Below are 23,837 nucleotides of genomic sequence, written 5' to 3' on the forward strand. Positions count from 1 at the left end.
TTCATTTTACAGGTGAGGAACTGAGGCTTCTGAAGACGTCCTGCCTAAGATCACACAGCTTTAAAGTGCCAGAGCTGGGACCGACCTCAAGCCAGCGGATGCTGGAGCCCTGTTTTCATATCCCCGTGTCCACATCCTTTCAGTTAAGATGAATTAGCCCGTTTCACCTGTAAAGGAGGAATAGCCTTTTAATGGTGCTGTGGAGGTCAGTGGTCACCACGACCAGAGCTTTGTGATCCTCAAGCTCCAGGGGCTTCTCATCTCTCGGCTCTAGCTCTTCCATGCGTCAGGTTTCCCCTCATGATCACGGGGCAGCTGCAGCTGCTCCAAGCATCGCACTCTTGGAGGACAATTTCCAGAGTAGGAGGGGAGAGCCAGAGGGCCAGGGTTTTCTCCTTGGCATCTTTCTTTATCAGGGAGAAAACCCTTTTTCAGGGATCCCTGAGCAGGCCGATGCTTCTTAAACCAATCCCTGGTGAAGGATTCCAATGCTTGGATTAGACCCATGGTGCTTCTGCTCTAGCACAAATGCCATGACATCCAGGGGCCTCCACCCATTTACCTGAGCAGAGTTGGGGCTCTGTTAGCAAGGAAGGAGGAGGTGCGGCTGTGATGCAGAGAGGCAATCTCCACCCCATCCTACCCCCCGCTGCCTACCCCATTCCCCTGGCACAGCACCTTCTCTATTACAGCATTCAGAAATACTTTGGCTGACCTCCAAACAAAAGGAAGAGGGGACGGAGTTTCTTTCCTGGCAGACGTGGACTCTGGACCTGAAGTCATGGCCCCCAGGTACCCACCTTTCCTAAGATGAGAACTACCAAAGGGGGTCGTGGCTCCTGATGGAAAGCAGGCTCCTGGGGCCCCATGGTGAGTCCGCAGGGACAGACAACCTGGAACAGGCAGAGAAGTGGTGGCTTATGAACTGTTGTAGTTAGATGTGTCCAGTCATTCATTCAACAAGTGTTGATTGGCCATTGTCTCCTCCTCCGTGAAGTCTGTATGGTGGGCAGGCTGCCTGGAGATGGCTGATGAGGGGACTCCGAGTCCGCACTTTGCTTCAACAGAAAGGATGCCAAGAGGGACCAGTAATGTCTGCCTTGAGCACAGAATGGGTGAGGGAGGCAGAGAGAAGGAAAGAGGCCAGGAAATAGAGTGAGTTATGGGCAGAAAGACCCTGGCCCTAAACACAGGGTCCTGGGGTGTTATAGGCCGAATAGTGCCTTCCCCAAAATTCATGTGTTGAAGTCCTAACCCCCAGTACCTCAGAATGTGACCTTATTTGAAGATAGGGTCTTTACAGAGGCAACCAAATTAAAGTGTGGTCATTAGGGTGGGTCTTAGGTCAATATGATTGATGTCCTCGTAAGAAGGGGACATCTGGATGCAAAAAGCCATATAGGGAGAATGCCATGTGAACATGAAGAACACCAAAGCCTCCGCGAGTCAGAATCTCAGGAGTGATTTCATTGGGTGATTCTGCCTTGGAGTCTCTCATGGGTTTGCCATCAAGATGCTGGCTGGGGCTTCAGTCATCTGAAGTCTTGACTAGTGTGGGACAGTTATCTTCCATGGTGGTTCACTCACTTGATTAGCAAGTTAGGACCAGCTGTGGGTGAAAAACCTCAGTTCTCCCCCATAGGGACTTCTCCATGATGCCGCCTGTGTGACAGGAAAGCATGGCAGCTGGCTTCCCCCCTCATCCTCCCCCACCCCCGCCCGGAGCCCCTGTCCCGAGGGAGCAATCCTAGAGACCCAGGCAGAAGTTTGGTCTCAAGTTTCATCACCTAGTTTTGGGAATCCCACCCATCACTTGTACAGCTTTTTTATTGTCACATAAGTCCGCCCCAGTCAATGCGGGAGGGGACTGGCTAAGGGCATGGAGGCCAGGAGGTAAGGATTAGTGGGGCCATGTTGCTAGTGGGCTGCCACAGGGTGGACAAGAGCTCTGGTACCGTAGAGGGTTCTGGGACAAGAGTCATGAGAAGTCTGACAGGGGGTGCTTGGGAAAGACGGAGCTTAAGGAGCATATTCGTTTCCCAGGACTGTTCTAACAACGTACCCCAAACCGGGGGGCTTTAACAACAGAAAGTGAACTTTCTCACAGTTCTGGAGGCCAGAAGTCTGAAGACAAGGTCTTGGGAGGGTTGATTCCTTTTAGAGGCTCTGACGGAGCATCGTTTCCATGATGGCCCCTGGAAATCCTGGGCACTCCTTGGCTTGTAGCCTCATCACTGCAATCTCTGCCTGTCTGTCTTCATATGGCCACCTTCCCCGTGTGTTTCTCAAACCCTCTCTCCTTTCTCATATAGGATACCAGCCATTCGGGCACCTGGGCGGCTCCGTCAGTTGAGCGTCTGCCTTCAGCTCAGGTCATGATCCCACAGTCCTGGGATGGAGCCCCCTCCCTGCTCAGCAGAAAGCCTGTTTCTCCCTCTCTCTCTGCCCCCCACTTGTGCTTGCTCTCTCTAGGTTCTCTCTCTCTCTCTCTCTCTCTCAAATACATAAAATCTAAAAAAACAACAACAACATATCTTCTGGGGGACACAGTTCTACCCATTACAGGAGGCATCTCTGTGGAAGGGCTGCTTGAGGCCATGACCTACCATCGCCATCTGCTTTGGCTCAGGTGTCACCTCTAGGGAGCCTGTCACCTCTGGGGCCCCACAGCACCTGTGCCCGCCGCCGTCACTGCCGCCATGGTTCCTTCAGCTAACATTACTGAGCACGTACGCCACATCGGGCACCGAGCTGGGCGCCAGGGGCACAGCCGTTAGGGTTGCCAAATTTAGTATACAAAAATATGGGACACCCGGGGAGGGGGGTGAAAACAAAAATTACAGGACAGCCCAGGGAAATCGGAATTTCAGATATAGTGAGTTGAAGTATCGCCTGTATTGTGTTTGGCGACCGTAGTGGCGGTGGAAGAGAGAAGTGCAGCCCCCAGCTACAGGAAGCCCAGGGTCTTTTGGGGGAGATGGTGACAGCAAGGGGCCTAGATGCTGGGACAAGGAGAACAGGCATGGGGAGAGCCCCAAGGAAGTGTACCCAGGCTACATCAGTGAGGGTGAGAGAAGGTTTCTAATATCTAAGCTGGGACCCAAGGGGTGAGGACCAAAGAAGGTTTCTGGTGAAGGGAACAGCAGGGCCAGAGTCTTGGCATGGAGAGGGGGCCCTGGCCAGGGGGGCAGGGGCCAAACATGCAGCCCCCTGAACCCCTAATGCAGGCTGGGACCTCAGAATGTTTCACTGGCCTGACCAGATGGGCATTTGAGAAAAAGAGGGCGGCGTGGTATCACAAAGGCCAAGCAAAGAACGGTGTTTGAAGGAAGAAGGAGTAACAGACCAGATGTTGCAGGGAGGTCCACAAAGATAAGGACTGAGGCCTGTCCGTTGGCAAAGTGCTACAAACATCAGGGAGAGGCTTCTGTGGGGCGGTAGGAAGAGAGGCCTGCGTCGAAGAAAGAGCCTTGAGGAAGGAGCAGCGTGAGAAGCAAGAAGGTAGAGATAAGGTAGGCCACTTTTTCCAGAAGTTTTTGAGTAAGGAGAGCGGCCTAAAAGCGGGAGAGAGGGATTGAGGTAGACTGAGGGATGGAAGGGATGAAGGAAAGGAGGGACCCTGAGGGGCTGAGGCCCTGGGAGGTCTCGCCCTGGAGGAGGCTCACTCCCCAGGTGGCAGGAAGGGGAGGGTGGGGCACATTCAGATTCTTTTTGGGAAATCCTGGGACTCTCCTCAGCAGGGTGATGACACTATATAAAGTCTGTGCTGTGCTGGGACACACCGGCCCCTGGTATCCTGGCTCCCGAGACCGTTCCCGGAGCCCACGCAGCCTCCGTGCCTCCACTGGGCAAATGAATGAATGACTAGTTGGGAGCAGTTGAGGGCCCTAGGGAGGGCCAAGCGCAGTGTTTGGGGGAGTGGCTGTCTTGGAGTTGCTGGAGGAAGAAGGGTCCAGGAAGCACTCGGGAGGGGTGCAGGGCCTGGGAGAGAGGAGCAGACAGTGGCCCTGTGCAGAGGGGTGTGAGGGGAGAGCAGGAAAGTTGCCCGGGAGTGACTTAGGAGGCCGTGCAGACATCCTGGTCTAAGGGGGCAGAGGTTTGTCAGGGAGGGGAGGCAGGAAGGGGTGGAATGGGGTGGGGAGTTGAACTTTTGTACCTTGGGAGGGAATTCCTTTCCTGCCCCAGGCCATGCCAGGTGCCTTCCTGCATCCCATCTCATTCAATCTCCTGTAATTCTCCCAAGCTGCCCGGGAGAAGATGGGACCATGAGGAAGATGATTGCTGTGGGTAGTCTCACTGTAGAAATAAGGAAACTGAGTCTCTGATTCTTCAGGCACTTGGTCTAAAGTCACAAAGCTCCTATGTAGCCAAGAGAGAGTTTAAACCCAGGCTGGTCTGACCGCGACGCAGGCTTGGTCCACCAACAAAGGAGACCAAGGAAGCCCCGAGCAGAGAAGAGCGCATAATCAGGGGGAAGGATACTGATGTAGGGCAGGGGTAGGGCATTGGACCTTCTCAGGCCTCTCAGGGGCCCAGATGACGTCACCTCCCCAAGGGACTGCTTGGCTCACCTCCCAGGCTTTGTCAGGTGTCCAGCAAATTCCAGCAGCCTGGGGGAGGGTGGACCCAAGAGCGAGGAGTGGCAGAAGAGACAGGGCACAAGGCAATCATGATGGCAGGTATCTGTTCCCCGAAACAGCTGACCTTGAAGTTCAAAGTGGCTAAGGAGACAAGAGAAGCCGAAATAGGGTGGGGACTGCTCTGGGGTGGGGGTTGAACCTGATTCCCACCTTGCCCCTCCTCCCTCTGTAAACACTCTTGCCCACTCCTTCATGCTTCCCTGGCTCTGCAAATACTGTTCCCTCCCCTGGAATCTCCTTGCCGCCTCCTCCTTCAAGGGCAAGTTCGCACGTCCCCTCTTCCCACCTTTTCCACCCTCCTCCCACCCTTAGCTCCCTCTTCTGGTCCCCAGAGTGCTAGCAAGCAGGTTTTCTCCCTCCTTCCCTTCCTTCTTTCCTTCCTTTCTTCCTGCTTTCCCCCTTCCTTCTCTTTCTTTCTTTCTTTCTTTCTTTCTTTCTTTCTTTCTTTCTTTCTTTCTTTCTTTCCTTCCTTCCTTCCTTCCTTCCTTCCTTCCTTCCTTCCTTCCTTCCTTCCTTCTTTCTTTCTTTCTTTCTTTCTTTCTTTCTTTCTTTCTTGTTTTATTTTTAGTAATCTCTACACCCAATGTGGGGCTGGAACTCATGACCCTGAGATCAAGAGTCACATGCTTTTCGGAAATCCAGCCAGGTGCCCCTAGCAAGCAGATTTTCTGACGGAGGAATAGGGTGCAGGCTGAAAGATTCATTCATTCCAGTCTCCCTACATTCCTCTGCAGTCTCGTCCAGCTTGAAATACCATCACATGCTGGCTGTGCTGAAATTTGTGTTTCCTGCCTGGACCTCTCCTGCTGAGTTCCAGACCCTGTGATCACTCCACATCTCTATGTGAACGTACAAAAGACATCTCAAACCTGACATGGTCAAAACTGAGTTCCTGATCTTCCCCAGCCCTGCCCTCATCTTGGTCCTTCCAAAGTTGCTTGTGTCTCCATTGAAACCGCTCCACTTTTCCAGTAGCACGAGCTAAAAACCTTGAAAGGGGGGCACCTGGATGGCTCAGTCGGTTAAGCATCTGCCTTCGTCTCCTGTCATGATCCCAGGGTCCTGGGATCGAGCCCCATGTAGGGCTCCCTGCTCAGTGGGGAGTCTGCTTCTCCCTCTCCCTCTGCACGCCCTATCCCCCCACTTTATGCTCTCCCTCTCATTCTCTCAAATAAATAAATAAATAAATAAAATCTTAAAAAAAAAAACACTTGAAAGGTATCTTACTCTTCTCTTTCCCTCCCACCCCACATCCAGTCCACCGGCAAGGTCTGTTTGTTCTACCTTCAATACACACCAGGTCCTGACTGCTTCTCCCACCTCCTCTGTTGTTCACCTGCTACAAGCTTCATTGCTCTCACCTTGACTGGAGCAGTGGCCCCTGCATAGACCCTCCCATGACCTTGCCCCTATACTCTCTTCTCAACCCAGCAGCCAGGTGGTCCTATGAGCACAAAAGGCTCCTCCACTCAGACCCTCCAGTGGTGTCCCAGCCCGCTCTAGTCCCAAAGTCTTTCAAAACCTCTAAGCCCTAGGGCACCTGGCTGGCTCAGTATGAACATGTGACTCTTGATCTCAGGGTTGTGAGTTCAAGCCCCACGTGGGGGGGGGGGTTGGGGGGACAGAGCTTACTTAAAAAACAAAACAACCGGGGCGCCTGGGTGGCACAGCGGTTAAGCGTCTGCCTTCGGCTCAGGGCGTGATCCTGGCGTTATGGGATCGAGCCCCACATCAGGCTCCTCCGCTATGAGCCTGCTTCTTCCTCTCCCACTCCCCCTGCTTGTGTTCCCTCTCTCGCTGGCTGTCTCTATCTCTGTTGAATAAATAAATGAAATCTTTAAGAAAAAAAAACAAAAACAAAACAACCAAACAAAATGTACAAGCCCTATAAATGATCTTTTCCCTGCCTGTCTGATTTTTACCTGCTACTAATTTCCCACTGGCTCACTCTGCTCCAGCCACACTGCACTTAACTTTTCGCAGTTCCTCAAACATCCCAATCATGTTCCTACTTGGGGGTTATGCACTAGCTGTACCCCCAGCCTGGAATGCCCTCAGGTATCCATGACTTGCTCCTCAATGCAAATATTATCTCATGTTTGCCTTCCCTGAGTATCCTAGTTAAAACACAAACTCCTGACCTTTCCTATCCCCCTTCCCTGCTTATTTTCCTCCAGAGAACTGATATCATCTACCTTATTATAAATTTTACCTATAAATTTTAGTTTATTATCTGCTTCCTCCTTTTAGCATACAAGTTCTGTGAAGGCAGTAACTTTGTTTGTTAGGTTGTTTTCTTTGCTGTGGGGGAGGGGCAGTGCCTAGCCTATGGTGGGCACCCAATAAATATCGCTTGAGCACCCGTTTGGGGGCCACCGCTGCACTGAGCACTGAAGATGGGATCATGAGCAAAACCTGACAAAGTCTATGAAGCTTAAGTCTTGGGCAGCGGTTGTCTCGTTTTCGCAAGTAGGACCCTTCCTGGGGAGCTCTCAGGAGACTGGCTCCACCCCTGGAGATCGATCCTGGATCCTGGGGTAGGGCGTAGGGTGTGTACAGCGCACACAGCTCCCCCGGGAACTGTGATGCAAGGAGTCACATTGGTCTGCGGGGACGGACGGCACGTCTGAGGTCTGATTTCCACAGCACCACCCGCTCTCCATTAAACAGTTGTTACATGCCTGTCTCCCCTCTAAACAGTGAAGTTTTGGACTGCTTCTCTGTGGGGCCCCCGGGCTCAGCGCAGCGTAGACGCTGGTAAATGTTTACTGAGACTCAGAGCGAATGAATGGAGGGTGAATGAATAGTTAGAAGACGGATGAATGAATAACGGGACATCGGTTAGAGAAGGAATTTCAAGAGTTCACGATCTCGAGGGTGGGAACGTTTCCAAAGAGTTCCCCCTGTGCCCGAGGGTGGCAAGAGCGGCTGGGGCTTCCGAGGTCACGACGCGTTTGGTCCTGTGCGAGGGTGGCTGCTCCGCCGGCGGCCCTGGGCGGGGCCGGCCGCGGAGGAGAGGAGCTCAGCGGTTAGCGCTGCCAAACACCCTGCTGCCTGGCAGCGCGCTTCTCCCGGCCAGGCGCGGCCGTTGCCATAGCTACAGACACAGCCAGGAGAGGAGGGGGCGGGCCCGGGAGTACGTCATTCCCAGCGCGACGCTGCTCCGCGCCTCCCGCCTCTTTCGGGTGCGAGACCCTCGGCCCGCCTCCCCGGCTCTCCACCTGCGCGCTTCCCCCGCTCGCGCCCTCCCCCGCTCTGCGCCGGCGCGGTGCCCGCCAGGGCGCGCAGGGGAGCCCGCGAGGCGCATGCGCGGTGCGGGGCCCGCCGCCGGTCTGGTGTCGCCGCCGCCGCCGTTGCTGCCGTTGCCGCCTCCCTGCCGGCAAGTGTGGGAAAGGAGAAGCTGAAGGCCGCCGCCGCCGTTGCCGCTATGGGGGTGAGTGAGGCAGGGAGAGGAGACGCGAGGGCCGGGAGCGCTCCCCGGTCCCCTCGACCCCTGCGCCCCCATTGTTCCTTGAACCCCCCCCTCACGTGACCCCGACCCCCTCCGGCCTCACGTGACCCCCAACCCCCACATGACCCGACTCCCACATTCTAAGCGTCCCCACACTCGGCGCAGCCCGGGATCCCTTGGGGAGTCCCCTTCTCCGGGCCCCACCCCCTTAGGTGTCCCCCGCCCCTCGCGTTGCGGCCCCCACCTCCCCGCCTTCCTGGCTGACCTGTTATCTTCTTGGCCACCCCTTAACCCCCGCGCGGTCCCTCGGGTACCCCCCGCCCCCAGGGATCACCCATCACCTAGTTGTCACGGGCTTCGCGACTTCCCACATCCTAGGCCGTCCCCGGCTTGCAGGGAACTGAGGCCCAGAGAAGAGGCACCCAGCCAAGGTCACACAGGCAGTGAGCAGGGGCCAGACCCTGCCTCGGGCCTCCCCAGCCCTCGGCCACTGGCGGCGCTTCCCGCTACCCGGATTCTCGGTGAAGCCGGTTCTCCTACACTCTTTCCAGACCTCTCCACCAGGTTCCTCCTGCTCCTAAAACGTCCTCTTCCCTTCCAACGGAGGCCTGCTCTTCTAGGCCTCCCAGATACAACAGAGTGGTTTTGATTCTTACTGGGGTCGTTAGTAGTCTTAAGTGCTGCAGGTGGCTTTGCATGGGGGAGCGGTGCAGAAGGTGAGCAGGGAGGGTGTTGATGGGGGGAGCACTGATGGCTCCAGCCGCGGATGGGTAGTGACCACCTGTTCTGTGTGAGGCAACCGGGAGGTGCGCCCTTCCCTGGCATGTGCCCATAGAGGGCTGGGCAGAAGTTACTCAAATATTTGTGTGAGTTCACCTTCCTAAGTTCCAGTTAGAGTAGTATCAGGCACTCTCCTGAAAATGGAACTGGCCCTCCCTAGTACTGTGTAGATTAGTTTTTACCCGGAATTTTCACCATCTTTAGGGAGCCCTGACTGGGGCGCCAGAGATACCTCAGTTCCAGCCCCATCTTCACTGGCTGGTAGCATGATACTGTGCCAGTGACGTGGCCTTTCTGAATTTGAATTTCCTCTTCTATGTAATGTGGATGATGATACCCGCCCCCCCATAGATGTGAGAATTAAATGAGATAGTGGGTGCAGATAGCCACGTGAAATTGTGGCTGTTGTTTTTGCTTGTATTCTCACCTGTATTGTAGTTACCTAAAATAGATGTGTGCTATTTTTAACCCATTGGTTTGTCCCTCCTGTTGTTAACCTAGATTTTCTCTCACTCAAGTGGTTATTGACTGAACAAATCAACTTGTTAGATAAAAATAGTCGTTTAATCCATGTCGAAGCACTTTGTATAATCCACATCAAAACACTTTCATCTTGTTTCAGCAAGGAATTTGGGGTACTGTGTACTTGGTATGTGGAAAATCAAGTCTGGAGACCTTAGGCGTATTTAACCCAGGTTTTGGTGAAAGGTCCCAAACCCCAACTCTTGTTGAAACGAGGTAAAAATCTGTGTGCGTAGTATCACTCAGTGTCTATGCAGCACCAGCCGCTACAGACTGAGCAGCAAACAAGAAGCATCACGTGCCATTCTGGTTCAACGCTTCCTCATTGGTTGAGTTGAAAGAACAAGACTCAGAGATACTGCGACCCTTGCTTCCTTCGGGGCCTCCATGTTATTTTTTTTTTTTTTTTAATTTTATGTGACAAAGAGACAGCCAGCGAGAGAGGGAACACAAGCAGGGGGAGTGGGAGAGGAAGAAGCAGGCTCCCAGCAGAGGAGCCCGATGTGGGACTCGATCCCGGAACGCCGGGATCACGCCCTGAGCGGAAGGCAGACGCTTTAACGACTGCGCTACCCAGGCGCCCCCCGGGGCCTCCATGTTATTACTCATACTCTACAGATGTGTTTCTCAGAACGGCCCCTGCCTAGTCTCTTCTGGCCTACAACTCACTGCAGCAAAGTCCCTGAAACGATGCTGGAACCCTCTCATTATCCTCATTCCTCCTGGGTGGGGCTTGTGGACTCCCCACCTCAGTGTCAGGAAGGTCAGTGTTTGTGGCAGGCACCGTCTGTGGGAGGGCCCTGCTCCATTTGACAGATAACCTCAGGCTAAGAGAGAGTAGCATCAGATGGAGCACCGTTCCCTTCAGAGTTCTTTCCCTCTTGCTGCCACAGACGTGTTGCCTTTTAGGAATTAGAATGCACGTCTCTGGCTCCCTTCATCAAAAACAGAGATTTTTTTCTGGATCCTGGATGCTATGTGTGGTGAAGGTACTGACACTGAAAATCTAAGAGATGCCAAATCTCTCTTCTGAAAGGTGCCTCCTGCCCCCATCTGTGTGCTTGTTTTCTGAATTTCTCTGTGGCCTGGTAGTCCTAACTGCGTGTGGAGATACTACTTTGAGAGGAATAGCAGGGGGAGGGGTTTCACAGCTGCGCGTGAAGACACTTGTGTCACACTTTATAAAAAGTGCTGGGTAAATGTAGTTGATGTTGTGGCAGAAGCATGGATTTTAGGGTTCAGACCTGGATTTGAATCTTGGGTGATTCATTCAACAGGTATGGACTTAGTACCTACTGTTTGCTGAGCACTGGGTGTACGTTGACTAACGAAGCCAGTGTGACCTCTACCTCATGGAGTGTTACAGTCCGGTGTGAGTGGAGGGAGGGGGTGGCAGGGAGAGACCTCTTTGGGAATTTTGTTCACTGGCTCTGTGACCCTAAAAGTTCCCTCACGTCTCTGTGCTTCCGTTTTCTCATCAAAGAAGTGGACACACATAACTTGTTATTACAGAGATTACAGTGAAGCCTCTTTATTAAAGCATTAGCAGAGTGCGGGGCGCTAGTAGGTCCTCGTAAACAGAAGTCCGTATTTTTATACCTAGTACATTGTATCATTTTGTCTTCACAACAGCCCTGTGAGGTATAGACGTTGTTAGGTCCCTTTTACGGCTGAAATCGAGATCCAGAGAAACTAAGTAACTTGCTAAAAAGAGATTAAGTAACTTGCCCAAAGTCACACAGCTACTAAGTGGAAGAGCTGAGAATCAAATCCAAGTCTCTTGACTCAAAATCCCACACTCTTTTTATTATCTAGAGCTCCCTTGGGAAAGACACTTAACCACAATGAGCTTTACTGTTCACTGTGCTTATTTCCCATTTTAATTAGGAGAATTTTCCTGTGTCCCTGCAGGATAGCCTTACCTCCACAAGGCAGGGCAAAGCTAATTAGAACAGTAGGAGACCACTTTTCTTCGTGTGTGCTGGGTTTGGGGGAGAGCCCCTGCCTGTCCGCCCTGGCCTGCTGCAGCCACATAGCCCATGTGCAGGCAGCGAAGCACTTAGGGGTCGCTTTCATTCTCTGCCGTCTCGGGCCGTGGCAGCCTGGAGCCTCGCTCTGAGGATTGTCTGGCTGGCCTGTTCCCTTGCATGAATGAGCCCGTAAATCTCCTGGAGGCCTGGGGTTGGCCCTCCTGCTGCTTGTGCTTAGGAATTACTTACTTCATGGTCTTAGACATGAGATGCTGTGGAGGGAACCCACGTTTCCGTGCTTTCTGGGTCCCGGGAGTCACACTTTCCTTCCAGCACCTTTGATCTTTCAGCTCTGTGTTGTGTGAGGAGAGAACTAGTGTGCAGGCTGGAGGAGGGGCGCTTGCCTCTACTGTAGAAGTGACTTCTGACCTGTCCTTTCAGCTATTCGGCGAGGCCAGCATTAGTGTCCCCATTTTTCCAGAGATGGACTTGCTTTCACAGGTCATGCAGGGGCAGCAGGAGGAGCAGTGGCCTGGCCTGAGTGATGTCAGGGCTCATGTTCTTTCCTGGAGACTGACTGTCTCGGGTTTCCTTACCCCTCCCTCTGTGTAGAGGTAGGGCCTAGGGCAGCACTGTGCTCGCATGGCACGTCAGCCGTCACCAAGCCAGAAGAAAGGTGATGAGAACTGAATTGCTGAGTGGCTACCTTAATGGCTCCTGAGGTCTGAACTTCTCAGGCAGGACTGAGAAGGAAGGTCTTTTACACCGATGTCAGCCTTCCCATTGGGAGACAGCAGGGCTGGTGGAACAAACACTAGATCCGGGACCCAACCCCTGGGATTAAGTCCCCCACTACCATTTACTCTTGGGGGAACTCTGAACGAGTTACACCATCCCTTTGAGCCTCAGTTGCCTTGCGTGGGAATGGAGGTGCTGGTTTTTGCCCTGAGAATTGAAGCAGATGTTTGCGAAAGTACTTTTCGAGCTGAGTGTATCTCGCAATGTTGTTTTGAAATTCAAATTCCCAGAGAAAACGGTGGGTGCCCTAAAACCTGTGTGTGGTCGAGAGGGGTTTGTTCTGTCCACTCCAGTCCCAGCCTTATGAAGACAGTGTGTTCTCTTCTGTTCGCTCCTTCCTTGAGGGAGGTGAGGATGGGATCTAGCCGGGCTTCCGGCACAGTGCTCAGCAGGCTAAAACAGCTGGTGCTGGGCAAGTTTACACCTAGAAGAGCAATCCGTGTGAGTTCTTGGTGTCTGACCTCTCGCCTCCTGGTCCCTTGAAATAAGAGTTAGGCAGTGGCATTCCTTGGAGGGCCGAAGGTAGAATTTATCCCAGAAACTTTTCCAGCATCTGGTTTTCGACTCGCCCTCTGCTGGTGCCAGCGTCGGGGCTACGGCGCAGCTGGAGGGAGTACAGCCTCTCTCGGGTGAGCTCAGGAAACCGAGAGGTGGAGTCAGAAGAGGCAGTGAGGTGGGTAAAAAAGCAGAGCCATCCCTCCAGTGCCTTTGGGTGCCTTCTGGATTTGGGCTGGGGAGGGTGTGAACAACTCTGGATGCATGTGCTGCCCTGGTCTTCCTTGGGAGTGAGAAAGAGAACTCGCGTTGGTTGAGCGTGTGCCGGAGTCAGTCTCCCCGACCTCCTACCTCAGAGAAGGTGTTATGAGGCTCACTCACCTCATTCATCAGATGAGGGAAGGAGACACAGAGAAGGACTGACTGTTACCTGAACACCACTCTGAAAAGCAGGAAGAGGCTCTGGGTAGGGTCTGTGAGATTCCAGAGTGTGGGCTCTTTTTCCTGTTACTAGCTTTTTACAACAGGGTGAGAGGGTCCACGTAGGCCTGAGAGAACCCCACGTGAGCTTTAAACGGGATTTGCTCTTTATGCAGTTATGGGTGCCTCTGTGCAAGGACACTCTCCCTTTGCTCCCCCCTGACCATGTGTCAGCATGGCCTCTGTCCCCAGGTGAACCCCTTGAGGCCCTTGACTCCACCCTTGTCGGCACTAGGTGTGCAGTGTGCCTGCCGCTCATTGCCCTTGGCCGAGCAGTGCTTCTGGGGAACGGTTCTGGCTCCTTAAGCCAGAGCGCCCTGGGCTTAGCTTAGAAAGGGGACCCAGCTCCCAGAGGGGCTCCCCCAGACCAGATCTTTGTCTTCTGAAGCTGGCAGACACTGAGAAGGCTTTGAATAAACTTATACTTAGGAACAGCTGTCACCGTCTACCTCAGATGCCATCTCCTCCTTGAAACCTGCCCTGCATGCATCTAGAATTAGTCCTTGCTTCCTTAGGAGGGATTGATGAGCGCATATTTATTAGGCACCTGCTGGGGCCAGGCTCTGCTGCAGACATTGTCATGTGCTCTCACTGGGCCCTCACAGTGACCCAGCAGTCCTGAGGGTCAGTACTCTTCTGACAAGGAAGCTGAGAAGTCAGGTGATGCTCCCAAGCTCCCACGACTAGAAGACGCTTGTGTCTTTCCCAACCCACCAAGTGTGCAGCCCCCAGGATTGGAAGTCCCTGCCACTGAAGCCAGGCTGTGGACTCGGGGACTGACTCTAAGGTTCCTCAAAAGGAAAGTCAAGTCTTTGGTCGGCCACAGCCCTTCCAGCCAACTTTGCTTTTCCCTGTTGCAGAGGAAGTCAAGCAAAGCGAAGGAGAAGAAGCAGAAGCGGTTGGAGGAACGAGCAGCCATGGATGCCGTCTGTGCCAAAGTGGATGCTGCCAACAGGGTGACTCCCCTCCTTCCCAAGTCCCTTGCTCCTAGAACTTCAGCTCCGTTTTTCATTTGACTTCTTTTGGCGCCACCCTGTGGCAGCATTTTGTTATTGGCCAGCTGAGGGAAATGAGCGCCGCAGGAGAGTTGCCAGAAGGGTCAGAGGTTGGCCTAGGCGTGCAGGGAAATGTGGATGCAAATGGAAGTGGCTGTGGCGCCTGGGTGGCTCAGTCCGTGGAACGGAGCGTGTGACTCTCCATGTCAGGGTCGTGAGTTCCAGCCCCACACTGGGCGTGCAGCCTACTTACAAAAAGAAAAAGAATGGGGACGCCTGGGTGCCTGAGTCGTTGCATCTGCCTTCAGCTCAGGTCATGATCCCGGGCTCCTGGGATTGAGCCCACATTGAGCCCCACATCATCGGGCTCCCTGCTCAGCGGGCAGTCTGCTTCTCCCTCTGCTCGCAGCTCCCCCTGCTTGTGCTCTCTCTTTCTGACAAATAAATGAATACAATCTTAAAAAAGAAAAAAAAAAAGAGTAGAAATGACTGGTTCTCTCTGTGGGTCTCCTTCCATACCAGTCGAAGAGGGTCTAGAGGAATTTTTGTTAGTATTTTGCATTTTGGAGAGGAGACCTTCCTGGTAAAATGTGGTATAGTTTTCTCATTCATTCCTTCAAATATTTATTGACTGACTATGAAGTACCAAAGGCTCTGCTGGCACCAGGGCAGGGGGCAACAGCCTGGTTCCGGGGGCCACAGGCAAGGAAGGAGTAGCTGTGAAGCTGAGCACCCAGGTGGCCCCACTAAGAGCAGGCTTGGCTTTCAAACAGAACTGAAGAGATTCTGGTCATCCTTCCTGCTCCCATTTCATATCCCATTTTTTGTTACTCTTTTTTTTTTTTTTTAAAGATTTTATTTATTTGATAGAGCATAAGCAGGGGCAGCAGCAGGGAGGGGAGAAGCAGTCTCCCCGCTAAGCAGGGAGCCTGATGTGGGGCTTGATTCCAGGACCCTGAGATCATGACCTGAGCCTAAGGCAGATGCTTAACTGACTGATCCACCCAGACGCCCCAATTTTTTGGTACTCTTTTTTTTTTTTTTTTTTTAAGATTTTATTTGAGAGAGAATGAGAGCACGAGCAGGGGGAGGGGCAGAGGGAGAGGGAGAAGTAGACTCCCTGCTGAGCAGGGAGCCTGATGTGGGGCTTGATCCCAGGGCTCCGGGATCATGACCTGAGCCTAAGGCAGATGCTTAACCAATTGAGCCACCCAGGCGTCTTTTTTTTTTTTTTTTAAGATTTTATTTATTTATTTGACAGAGAGACAGCCAGTGAGAGAGGGAACACAAGCAGGGGGAGTGGGAGAGGAAGAAGCAGGCTCCCAGTGGAGGAGCCTGATGTGGGACTCGATCCTAGAACGCCGGGATCACGCCCTGAGCCAAAGGCAGGGCTACCCAGGCGTCCCCAGGTGTCTCTTTTATGACTCTTTTAGCCCACCCAGTAAAGAGTCCACATTTATAAGGAGGTGGTTCACTGACATGATTGTGCCATTTTGGGTTTTGACCCGGTGAGGTTAGTTGAGGGCTTCTTAGAAGTATGCAGTCCGACTCTTGGTTTTGGCTCAGGTCACGATCTCAGGGTTGTGAGATCTAGCCCTGTGTTGGGCTCTGCTCTCAGTGTGGAGTGTGCTTGAGATTCTCTCTCTGCCCCTCCCCTTGTGCGTGCATGCATGTGCGTTCTCTCTTTCTAAAATAAATAAAAATCTTAAAAGAAAAGAAATGTTAAAAAAAGAAGAAGAAGAAGAAGAAGTATATAGGTGGATGGGGCACCTGGCTGGTTCAGTTGGTAGAGCAGGTGACTCTTGATCTCAGGGTCCTGAGTTCAAGCCCCACACTGGGCATGGAGCCTACTTAAAAAAAAAAAAAAAATGAAGTGGCCTCTCTCTTTTGAGTCAGGTGACCTACAGGCCAGTATTAGCATTAGGCTAGTAGAGTCTCTTTTTACCTTGTGAAATGAAGCTGACTTAAAGCTCTTGGACCTCCTTACTAGAACCTCGCTACGTGTGATTTCCAAGCTGAGGCAGGGGGAGCGGCGTCTAAGGGCTGCTCCTGGGCCGGGAGCTAAGCCTCCCAGTGTGGGGCTGCACACCATCCCCCTGCCGGGCAGAGCCACACGTGTGTTTGTGCTACTGCTCTTGTCTTTCCCTCCACAGCTTGGAGATCCTCTGGAGGCTTTCCCAGTGTTCAAGAAATATGATCGAAATGGGTAAGTGTTCAGCACTCCTACCTGTTGTCTCCTTGAGTGTCTGAAGGAATTCACTTTCCCAGAGTCTGCTTCCTCCAACCCAAATTTTCTCATTCTTTGTTACAAAAAGGAGAAGCTATGGCGAGTATCTTGTTGATATAAAAGCCCCTGGTTTGGGTGACAAAGGAATCCATAAATGAACAAAGATCGCATAATCTTAGACTGATGTTTCTTTACGATTTGATGTTCTCTCCAAGTGAAGAATCATAAAGCTGAAACAAACTTGAAAAATCATCTAGGCTGATTTCCTCCTTTTATGCAAGGGGGAACCAAGGCCCAGAGAAGCTGTGTAATTTTCTGAGCCACGGAGTTTCTCCCTGGCTGCTGAGGGGGCTTTTAATTCCCGATCTAGGGCTCTTTCCTAGAGTGTATGGTGTAATTCTTAAAAGCCACTTACTGGCTGTGTGACCCTGGACTCTGGACGTAATCTCTCTGTGCCTCCATTTTCTATTTTTATTTTATTTATTTTAGATTTTGTTTTATTTTATTTTAGATTTTATTTGTCAGAGAGAGAGAGATAAAGAGTGAGCACACAAGCAGGGGGAGCAGCAGGCTCCCTGCTGAGCAAGGAGCCCCATGCGGGACACGATCCCAGGACTCTGGGATCATGACCTGAGCTGAAGGCAGATGCTTAACTGATTGAGCCACCCACGCATCCCTGTGCCTCCATTTTTTAATCAGCAATGGGTCTAAAAATAGATGGTTTCGTCAGGAGGGTTAGGTATAAAGTGCTCGTGCCTGGAGCTTACCAAAACCTAGGTCAGTGTTGGCTGTTATTACTACCGTTATTGTTACTAATCCAATTTACTGCTGTAGGATCTGGGTGAAAGCCCCCTTCCCCTTTCTGTCCTTTTGGTTTATAAAATAGGAAGCGTAATCTGTCTTACCAGAGCTGCTCTTGGCTTAGGGGAAAACGGGGGTTATAGTTTTAGAGAATCACAGCTGTGGGTTTGAATCAGAACTGTGCCTCTGATGAACTGTATTCAGGCAAGCCACACTCCTTAAGCCTCCTTTTTTGGTCTGTTAGATGGAGTGATGAAGCCAAACTTGTAAGGTCGTTTTAAGGAGGAAGGAGCGTGGTATCCAGTTCTGTAGGGAGCAGCTGGTATGAGTATTTTAGTGAACAAGATAGACAGATGTAAGCATACAGATTATGAAACGAACGCTTCAGTAGGTGACATCGTAGCTGCTCTCCGTGGCTTTGTCAGAATCGCATAGTATCACGTTACCCCGTCCTTCCTGTGTGTGGTCAGACGGAGTACAGTTCCTCCGCTGAATAGCCTTGCCATTCAGTGTCTGGAAAGTCCTCTGACACAGTTTAGAGATCCCTTACTGTGATGTCTTCTAGTGTTCATGTTTCACATTCCTATGACTCTCAGAAATATTGGAACAGCCCTGACGCCGGCATTGCCAGCTGACTCTGGGCTCCTTTGGTGCCTGGAATTTTGTGTGCTTTGTGTGGTTGTGATCCTGCTTTAATGTACTTAAAGAACTCAAATAAGAAAAAAAAGAAAGAGAACTCAGTGTAGTGGAGAATTCATACCTCCAGACCGACCTTTGGAAAATACACGGCTGAGCCAGATGGAAGGCTGTGTTGAGGCATTTCTGACTACCACGTGGTCATTACTTACGAAGAAAGGAAGACTGTTCAGAGCCAAGAAGTTCCGAATGTATGAGGCTGAGCACACGTGCAGCTCATGTGGTGGACCAGACAGCAGAGGTGACAGTCGCTGCCAGTGGGGACGTCCTCTGAGGGGTCGTGTCAAGGGCCACTGGAAGGTCCTGACCCGGGGCCTCTCTGAGGACTGTGTGTCACTGACTTCAGTCTTTTTTTTTTTTTTTTTTTTTTTAAAGATTCTATCCATTTATTCGACAGAGATAGAGACAGCCAGTGAGAGAGGGAACACAAGCAGGGGGAGTGGGAGAGGAAGAAGCAGGCTCCTAGTGGAAGAGCCTGATGTGGGGCTCGATCCCAGAACGCCGGGATCACGCCCTGAGCCGAAGGCAGACGCTTAACCGCTGTGCCACCCAGGTGCCCCCAGTCACTGACTTCAGTCTTGTCAGAATGTGGCACTGCCTGGAGATTGGGGTTCCACATTGGCCAAGGAGCTGAACTGTGATTGACTGTTTCCCGTAGAAGTTAATAGATGACGGTACCTTAATGCCTACAGCGTCTGTTAGTGTAGGGAAACAAGCATGGGGTTGGACCCCGCTCCACCCTGTTGGGTCAGCCGAGAGCACCCGCCGTGTCCTCAAAGGAAATGGCAGGCAGGACTCCCCAGGGGGGTTCCGGACCATGGTCTTCTCAAAGGGCCTGAGGTGACCCAGCCACTTTCAAGGTGCCAGGGCTGCCCGGTGAGGAGTCCGTTCAGAGACTAAATGCCTAAGGGCGGGAACTAAAGGCGCTGAGAAGACTCTAGTGTTCATAGCGAAGCGTAGAAGAGAGGCTGGAGAAAGCAAAGAGGTAGCGGAGAGAGAAGTTTACAGAGTGCCGGGGCTGATAAGGGCCTCGCAGGGCAGGCAGGAAATGAGACTGTGGTCAGGGTGGTGGGCTGGCGATGACAGTTGTTAATCTCAGCCCGAAAGGCTTCGTTCCCTCAGCGGCACCTTGCGTAGTCACGTCCCGGAAGGCAGGGTGCAGGCTCGGCTCTTCTCTGTAGAACAGACCAGGCCTGCTGCCCTGCGCAGCCTGCCGCCGGCTCCACACGCCGTCTTTCCCTCTTCTTCAGGTTAAATGTCTCCATTGAGTGTAAGCGAGTGTCTGGATTGGAGCCAGCCACCGTGGCCTGGGCCTTCGACCTGACCAAAACCAACATGCAGACCATGTAAGCACACCCCTACAGGAGGGGAGCCTCACTCCTCCCCTTCTTGGCTTCCCCACCCTGACTGCTGACTGCCCCCACATTTCCCAGGTACGAGCAAAGCGAATGGGGCTGGAAGGACCGAGAGAAACGGGAGGAAATGACGGATGACCGAGCCTGGTACCTCATTGCTTGGGAAAGCAGTTCGGTTCCTGTTGCCTTTTCTCACTTCCGGTTTGACGTGGAGTGCGGGGATGAAGTCCTGTACTGGTAGGCGCCCCAGCTTGGGAGAGGCCGTGGGGAGGACACGTGGGCGCTGCTGCAGGCACTCAGCGGGTGGTGGAGCCCACCGTGCCAGTCTGGGTCTGCGGGCTGCAGGGCCTCAGGCTCCTCTGACGGGCCTTGCCTCCCCGTGCTCACTGCGCTTTCTTCGTCCAGCTACGAAGTGCAGCTGGAAAGCAAGGTGCGGCGGAAAGGCCTGGGGAAGTTCCTCATACAGATCCTGCAGCTCATGGCCAATAGGTAAGGGCGCCTGCCCCGCCGCGTCTGTCGCTCCACTGGAAGGATCTGCTGCTGAGCCATCCACGGTTCTTTGAGCCTCCGTGGAGGACCAGGCTCATAGGAATGTTTTGGAAGAAAGGCATCTAGAACCCTCTCAGTAAAAATACTCCTCGCCCTGCTGTGACTCCAGATTTTGTACATGCCGCTCAATGCAGCTTCTGATGCCTGTTGTGCCTGAATGGGGGGTGCAGAGAGGGAGTGGAGAAGAAGCCAGTCGGGTGGGGGCCCAGTGCCCGTGCAGTCTGATCGCCCCATAACGGAAGCACGGGGTGCTGTGGGTGCCCAGCACAGACGCTAGAGTTGGGGCTCAGGGGGTGATTCTCAGGAGCAAATGGAGCACAGCAGGCAGAGACACAAAAGAGGAGGCATGAGTTAGCATTGGTTTCTCTTTCTGGAAGGTGTTCTCTCTGCTTTCTTTCCAGCACACAGATGAAGAAAGTTATGTTAACTGTATTTAAGCACAATCATGGCGCCTACCAGTTCTTCAGAGAAGCGCTGCAGTAAGGAGCTGGGCCCTGGTGTGGGACCCTCTGGGTGGTACGGGGGGCCTGCCCCAGGACCTTTTTCCTGGTCCCAGAGCTCATTCATCCTGAAGGCTGAGCACCTGGTCCGGTGGTCCGTGGGAGTAACCTGGGGATTGGTGAGATGGCGTGGCGTGCCCTCTGGCTGCGCCCTCACTCCTAGGGCTCTTGTGAACGTGGCGGGTAGAAAAGTTCCCAGGCTGGGAAGGAAGACAGTCAGCTACTGGCAGCCCAGCCTTTCCTCTTGCCTTTCTTGCAGATTTGAAATCGACGACTCTTCCCCCAGCATGTCTGGCTGCTGTGGAGAGGACTGCTCCTACGAGATCCTGAGCCGGAGGACCAAGTTCGGGGACAGCCAGCACTCCCATGCGGGCGGGCACTGTGGCGGCTGCTGCCACTGAGCTCCCAAGCTAGAATGCTCTCTCCAAGGCCTGTCCTCTCCCTGGGCTCACGCCGCTGGCCAAGTGCCCTCAGAGCTGTGGCCTCCTTAGCCCTGCGCGTGCCAGGCTGCAGCCTGAGAGCACAGAACCCTGGGGTGGAGTGGTCCGAGCTGCCCGTCCTCCGCTCTCCTAGAAGAACAGAGTGCCCTGAAGGAGCAGAGAGGAGAGGGTGCCGAGGGAGGTGCTGGTGGAGGCCAGGCAGGACGTGGACCCTCTCACAGCGGTTGCCTTCTTGAGCGGCCCTTGTGCCTGTGAGCATGAGGCTCCCCGGCTTCTCTGCAGGTGGATTCCTGACAGTCCCCCTCCCTCCCCTGCCGCACACACACTTGGACAAACGGGGTGTTTTATACCCACCTTTATAAAAGTCTGGAGCCCTGGGTCGGGGTCTGGTTGGTCCCCAAGGAGGAATGGACTGAGTGCAAGAGCTGGACGTAGAGATAGGCCTCAGAGAGAGTCCTGTTTCGTAGCCGAATGCGCTGATGGAGACTGCGGGAAGGTCTTTTGTGCCACGACACTGGGAAGCAAGGGAGCTCTTCTAGCTGTGCTTTTATGGACCCACAGTTAGTGTGGAGACATCCCAGGGGACTGGCCGTTAGGAGGAAGGCTTCATCCCTCTCTGCCTCGTTGTCAATGAGAGAATGAGAGGACCAGGAACAAGGTGTGGGCGGGGGCGGCCCCCTGGGAAGAGAGCTGCCTCTCTGGGCTTTCGGACTTTGCTGCATCCTGGCTGAACCTCTTGATCTGGCAGCGACTCGAGTTCTCCCTTCACAGAAACAAGCCACAGGTCCTTCCAGTTCTCCCCGTCGCCCCTCGCCACTTGGCCTCCCCCAGCTCACCTCACCCGATACCTCTGCTCTTACTCTCAAGGGGGAGAATTACATTAGGGACCCCCTCCTCTTCCCCCAGAAGGACCCCTCGTTCCTGGCCTCCTCAGTGCTATTGCCTCTTATATCTTGGTGCTGATCGCTCTCTGAAGGTGGGGCCACCCTCCCTTTTCAGAGAGCCCCCAGCCAGCAGCAGGCCCACTGCCTGCACTCCCCAGCCTTGCCCCTTGCTGCCTCAGTGAGGCCTGGTGCCACTGCCCTGGCTGGCAGCTCCGGCTGCAGTGGGAATGCCTCTCGGTGGCCAGAACCGCTGCTTTCCTCTCTCTCCAGTGTCACCCTGTGGCAGCGGACTGGAGCAGGGGGAGACGGCCTTCCTCTTCTCTCACAGGATAGAGAGGCTGTGGCTCAGAGCTTATGCTCGCCCTGATCTCTGGGCCTTGTGCCCCTTCCAGGGAAGACAATGACCAAATCCTTATCCAGGAAAAAGCACCTGCCACCTCCCCTTGGACATCCTTGAGCTCTGCTCTAGGGAGTGTCTTAAAGGTTCTAGCCTTTGTGAAGTTGCTCTCTTGGAGGTCTGTCTGTTCTGACCTCAGAGTCTGCTCAGACTCCACCCTCTGCCCTGACTCAGGTGGTCTCTGCTGGCAGGTCTCCCTGGAGCTGATCTCGCTTCCCCACTTTCCTGCTCCTGCAGGGCCCTGTGCACACAGCCACCTCCACCCAGCCCGGCCCTCCTCAGAGTGCTCTGTGTTGCTCTTGACCCCGCCGCGGCCAGCGGACGTGGCACTTCCTCGGGGAGGGCCTCTCAGCTCTACACTGGAGTAAGCCCGCCTCTGCCCCTACCTTCCGGCTCCCGGGGATTCTGTGTGTGGGGAGGGGCGGGGAGAATTTTAAATTGCTGGGAGGAGGCCATTGGCGGGCTCCTTCCGAGAATCATGGAATGACAGAAGCATGTTTAGGAATTTTTTCCTCTGATCCCTGTCTGTTGACACAGAACAGGTAGATATTTATTGTCTTAGATCATGGATTTCTGATACCTCCCACTCAAGGGATCAAAAGGAACCCCGCTGTAAATTCCTCATAAGGTGAGTTCAGTGTATGTTGTCTCTCCACTCCTTGGACACCTGCCGCTGAGCCCACGGGTAGATGGAGTGCTTGGTGCCGCAGCCTGCGCTCGCAGCCTCTGCCAGCTGTCTGCTGCAGGGGGCTCGGGGAGCAGCGCTGGGGCAGGAGACCAGCAGCTCCCTCTGTTTCGGTGTTGAGCCCATTCACTCAAACATGTCTTTCTCCACTTTCCCAGGTCTTGGTTTTTGAGAAACAGAGCAGGCCTTTTGTTCCCCAGCTTTTTTGTGTGTGTTTTGTTTGGGGCATGTTAAAATATTTTTCAAGATTTTTTTTTTTTTTTTTTAGTTGTATCCACTCTCTTTCAGGTTATTTTTGTTGATGTCAAATGTGTATATGACATGTGTATGGTTCTTTTTAACCCTTTCTGGTTTTTTTAGAGGAAACTGAAGGTAAACTCCTTGATATATATTTTTTTTCTTTAGCAACTTGTTATCACTGGAATCAAAGGGAAAAGTGATCTCTTTTTGCATTGGTTGTATTTGTACGTCACAAATAAAAGACACTTTGTTCAGCTGCTGGGATCGTGTCCTAACTCTGGGTGCCATGGGCAGTGTGGTCTCAGGGGACACCTCCACACTGTCCCAGTGTTGGGCCGGAACCCTGGGAGGCACGAAGCTGTGAGGCCCCCACACCCCTTGCTATGAAAGGAGCCTTGGCCTGAGGAAGCTTTAGGGTGTCTGGGGCGAACAGCCAGTGGTGGGAACTGAGATGGAGTGCGTGTTTTGTGCCGTTTCGCGCTGGCCCTGAGTAGAGGTAAAAGGTCTTGCAAGGGACGCCTGATTACATCTCGGACAGTCCCAAGCCAGGCAGCGGGACATTTGACATCTTTGGCTAAATGTAAATGCCAGTGCACTTGGGTGGAAGTTGAACAGATTGAGAGTGCCGGTGTTTCTTTCCTCCCTCTTACTTTATTGGGTTACTCAGAATATTCTTTCTCTCAAAAAGATTCCAAAGCCCTCTTTCCTCCACTCACAAAAGACAAAGGCTCAAAGGAAGGGGTAACTCGTCAGGCCTGACAGGACAGGAAAGTTACGAGCTGGGAGAGGGGAGAGGCTCGGCCCCTGGCATGTGACAGATGGAGCTATGCAGCTTCTCCCAGGCAGGCCTCCTGCCAGTCCCTGGCCCGGGGTGAGCTGGGAGGCGAGGCAGGAAGTAGGCTAGGAGCTGGGGTTCCGAAGCCCTTTCTGTG

General features: G+C 53.2%; 1 protein-coding gene across 1 annotated transcript; it reads left to right on the plus strand.

Annotated features, from left to right (window-relative positions):
• The first annotated feature begins 7,892 nt into the window (after positions 1-7,892).
• Positions 7,893-23,159, plus strand: NAA40 (N-alpha-acetyltransferase 40, NatD catalytic subunit). Its single transcript, XM_045775795.2, has 8 exons — positions 7,893-8,073; positions 13,997-14,092; positions 16,285-16,337; positions 19,106-19,201; positions 19,289-19,447; positions 19,616-19,699; positions 20,161-20,238; positions 20,519-23,159. Exons 1-8 carry the CDS (start codon positions 8,068-8,070, stop codon positions 20,658-20,660), a joined length of 714 nt encoding a protein of 237 aa, XP_045631751.1. The 5' UTR covers positions 7,893-8,067; the 3' UTR covers positions 20,661-23,159.
• The last annotated feature ends 678 nt before the right edge of the window (positions 23,160-23,837 follow it).

Source organism: Ursus americanus, chromosome 24, assembly GCF_024610735.1.
Source record: "Ursus americanus isolate L20-20 chromosome 24, mUrsAme1.1.p, whole genome shotgun sequence".
NCBI classification, from domain to species: Eukaryota; Metazoa; Chordata; class Mammalia; order Carnivora; family Ursidae; genus Ursus; species Ursus americanus.

Coding starts and splice junctions, on each gene's coding strand:
- NAA40 (XM_045775795.2), top strand. Junction 14,093..16,284: donor AAGTGGATGCTGCCAACAGG/GTGACTCCCCTC, acceptor TTCCCTCCACAG/CTTGGAGATCCTCTGGAGGC. Junction 20,239..20,518: donor TTCTTCAGAGAAGCGCTGCA/GTAAGGAGCTGG, acceptor CCTTTCTTGCAG/ATTTGAAATCGACGACTCTT.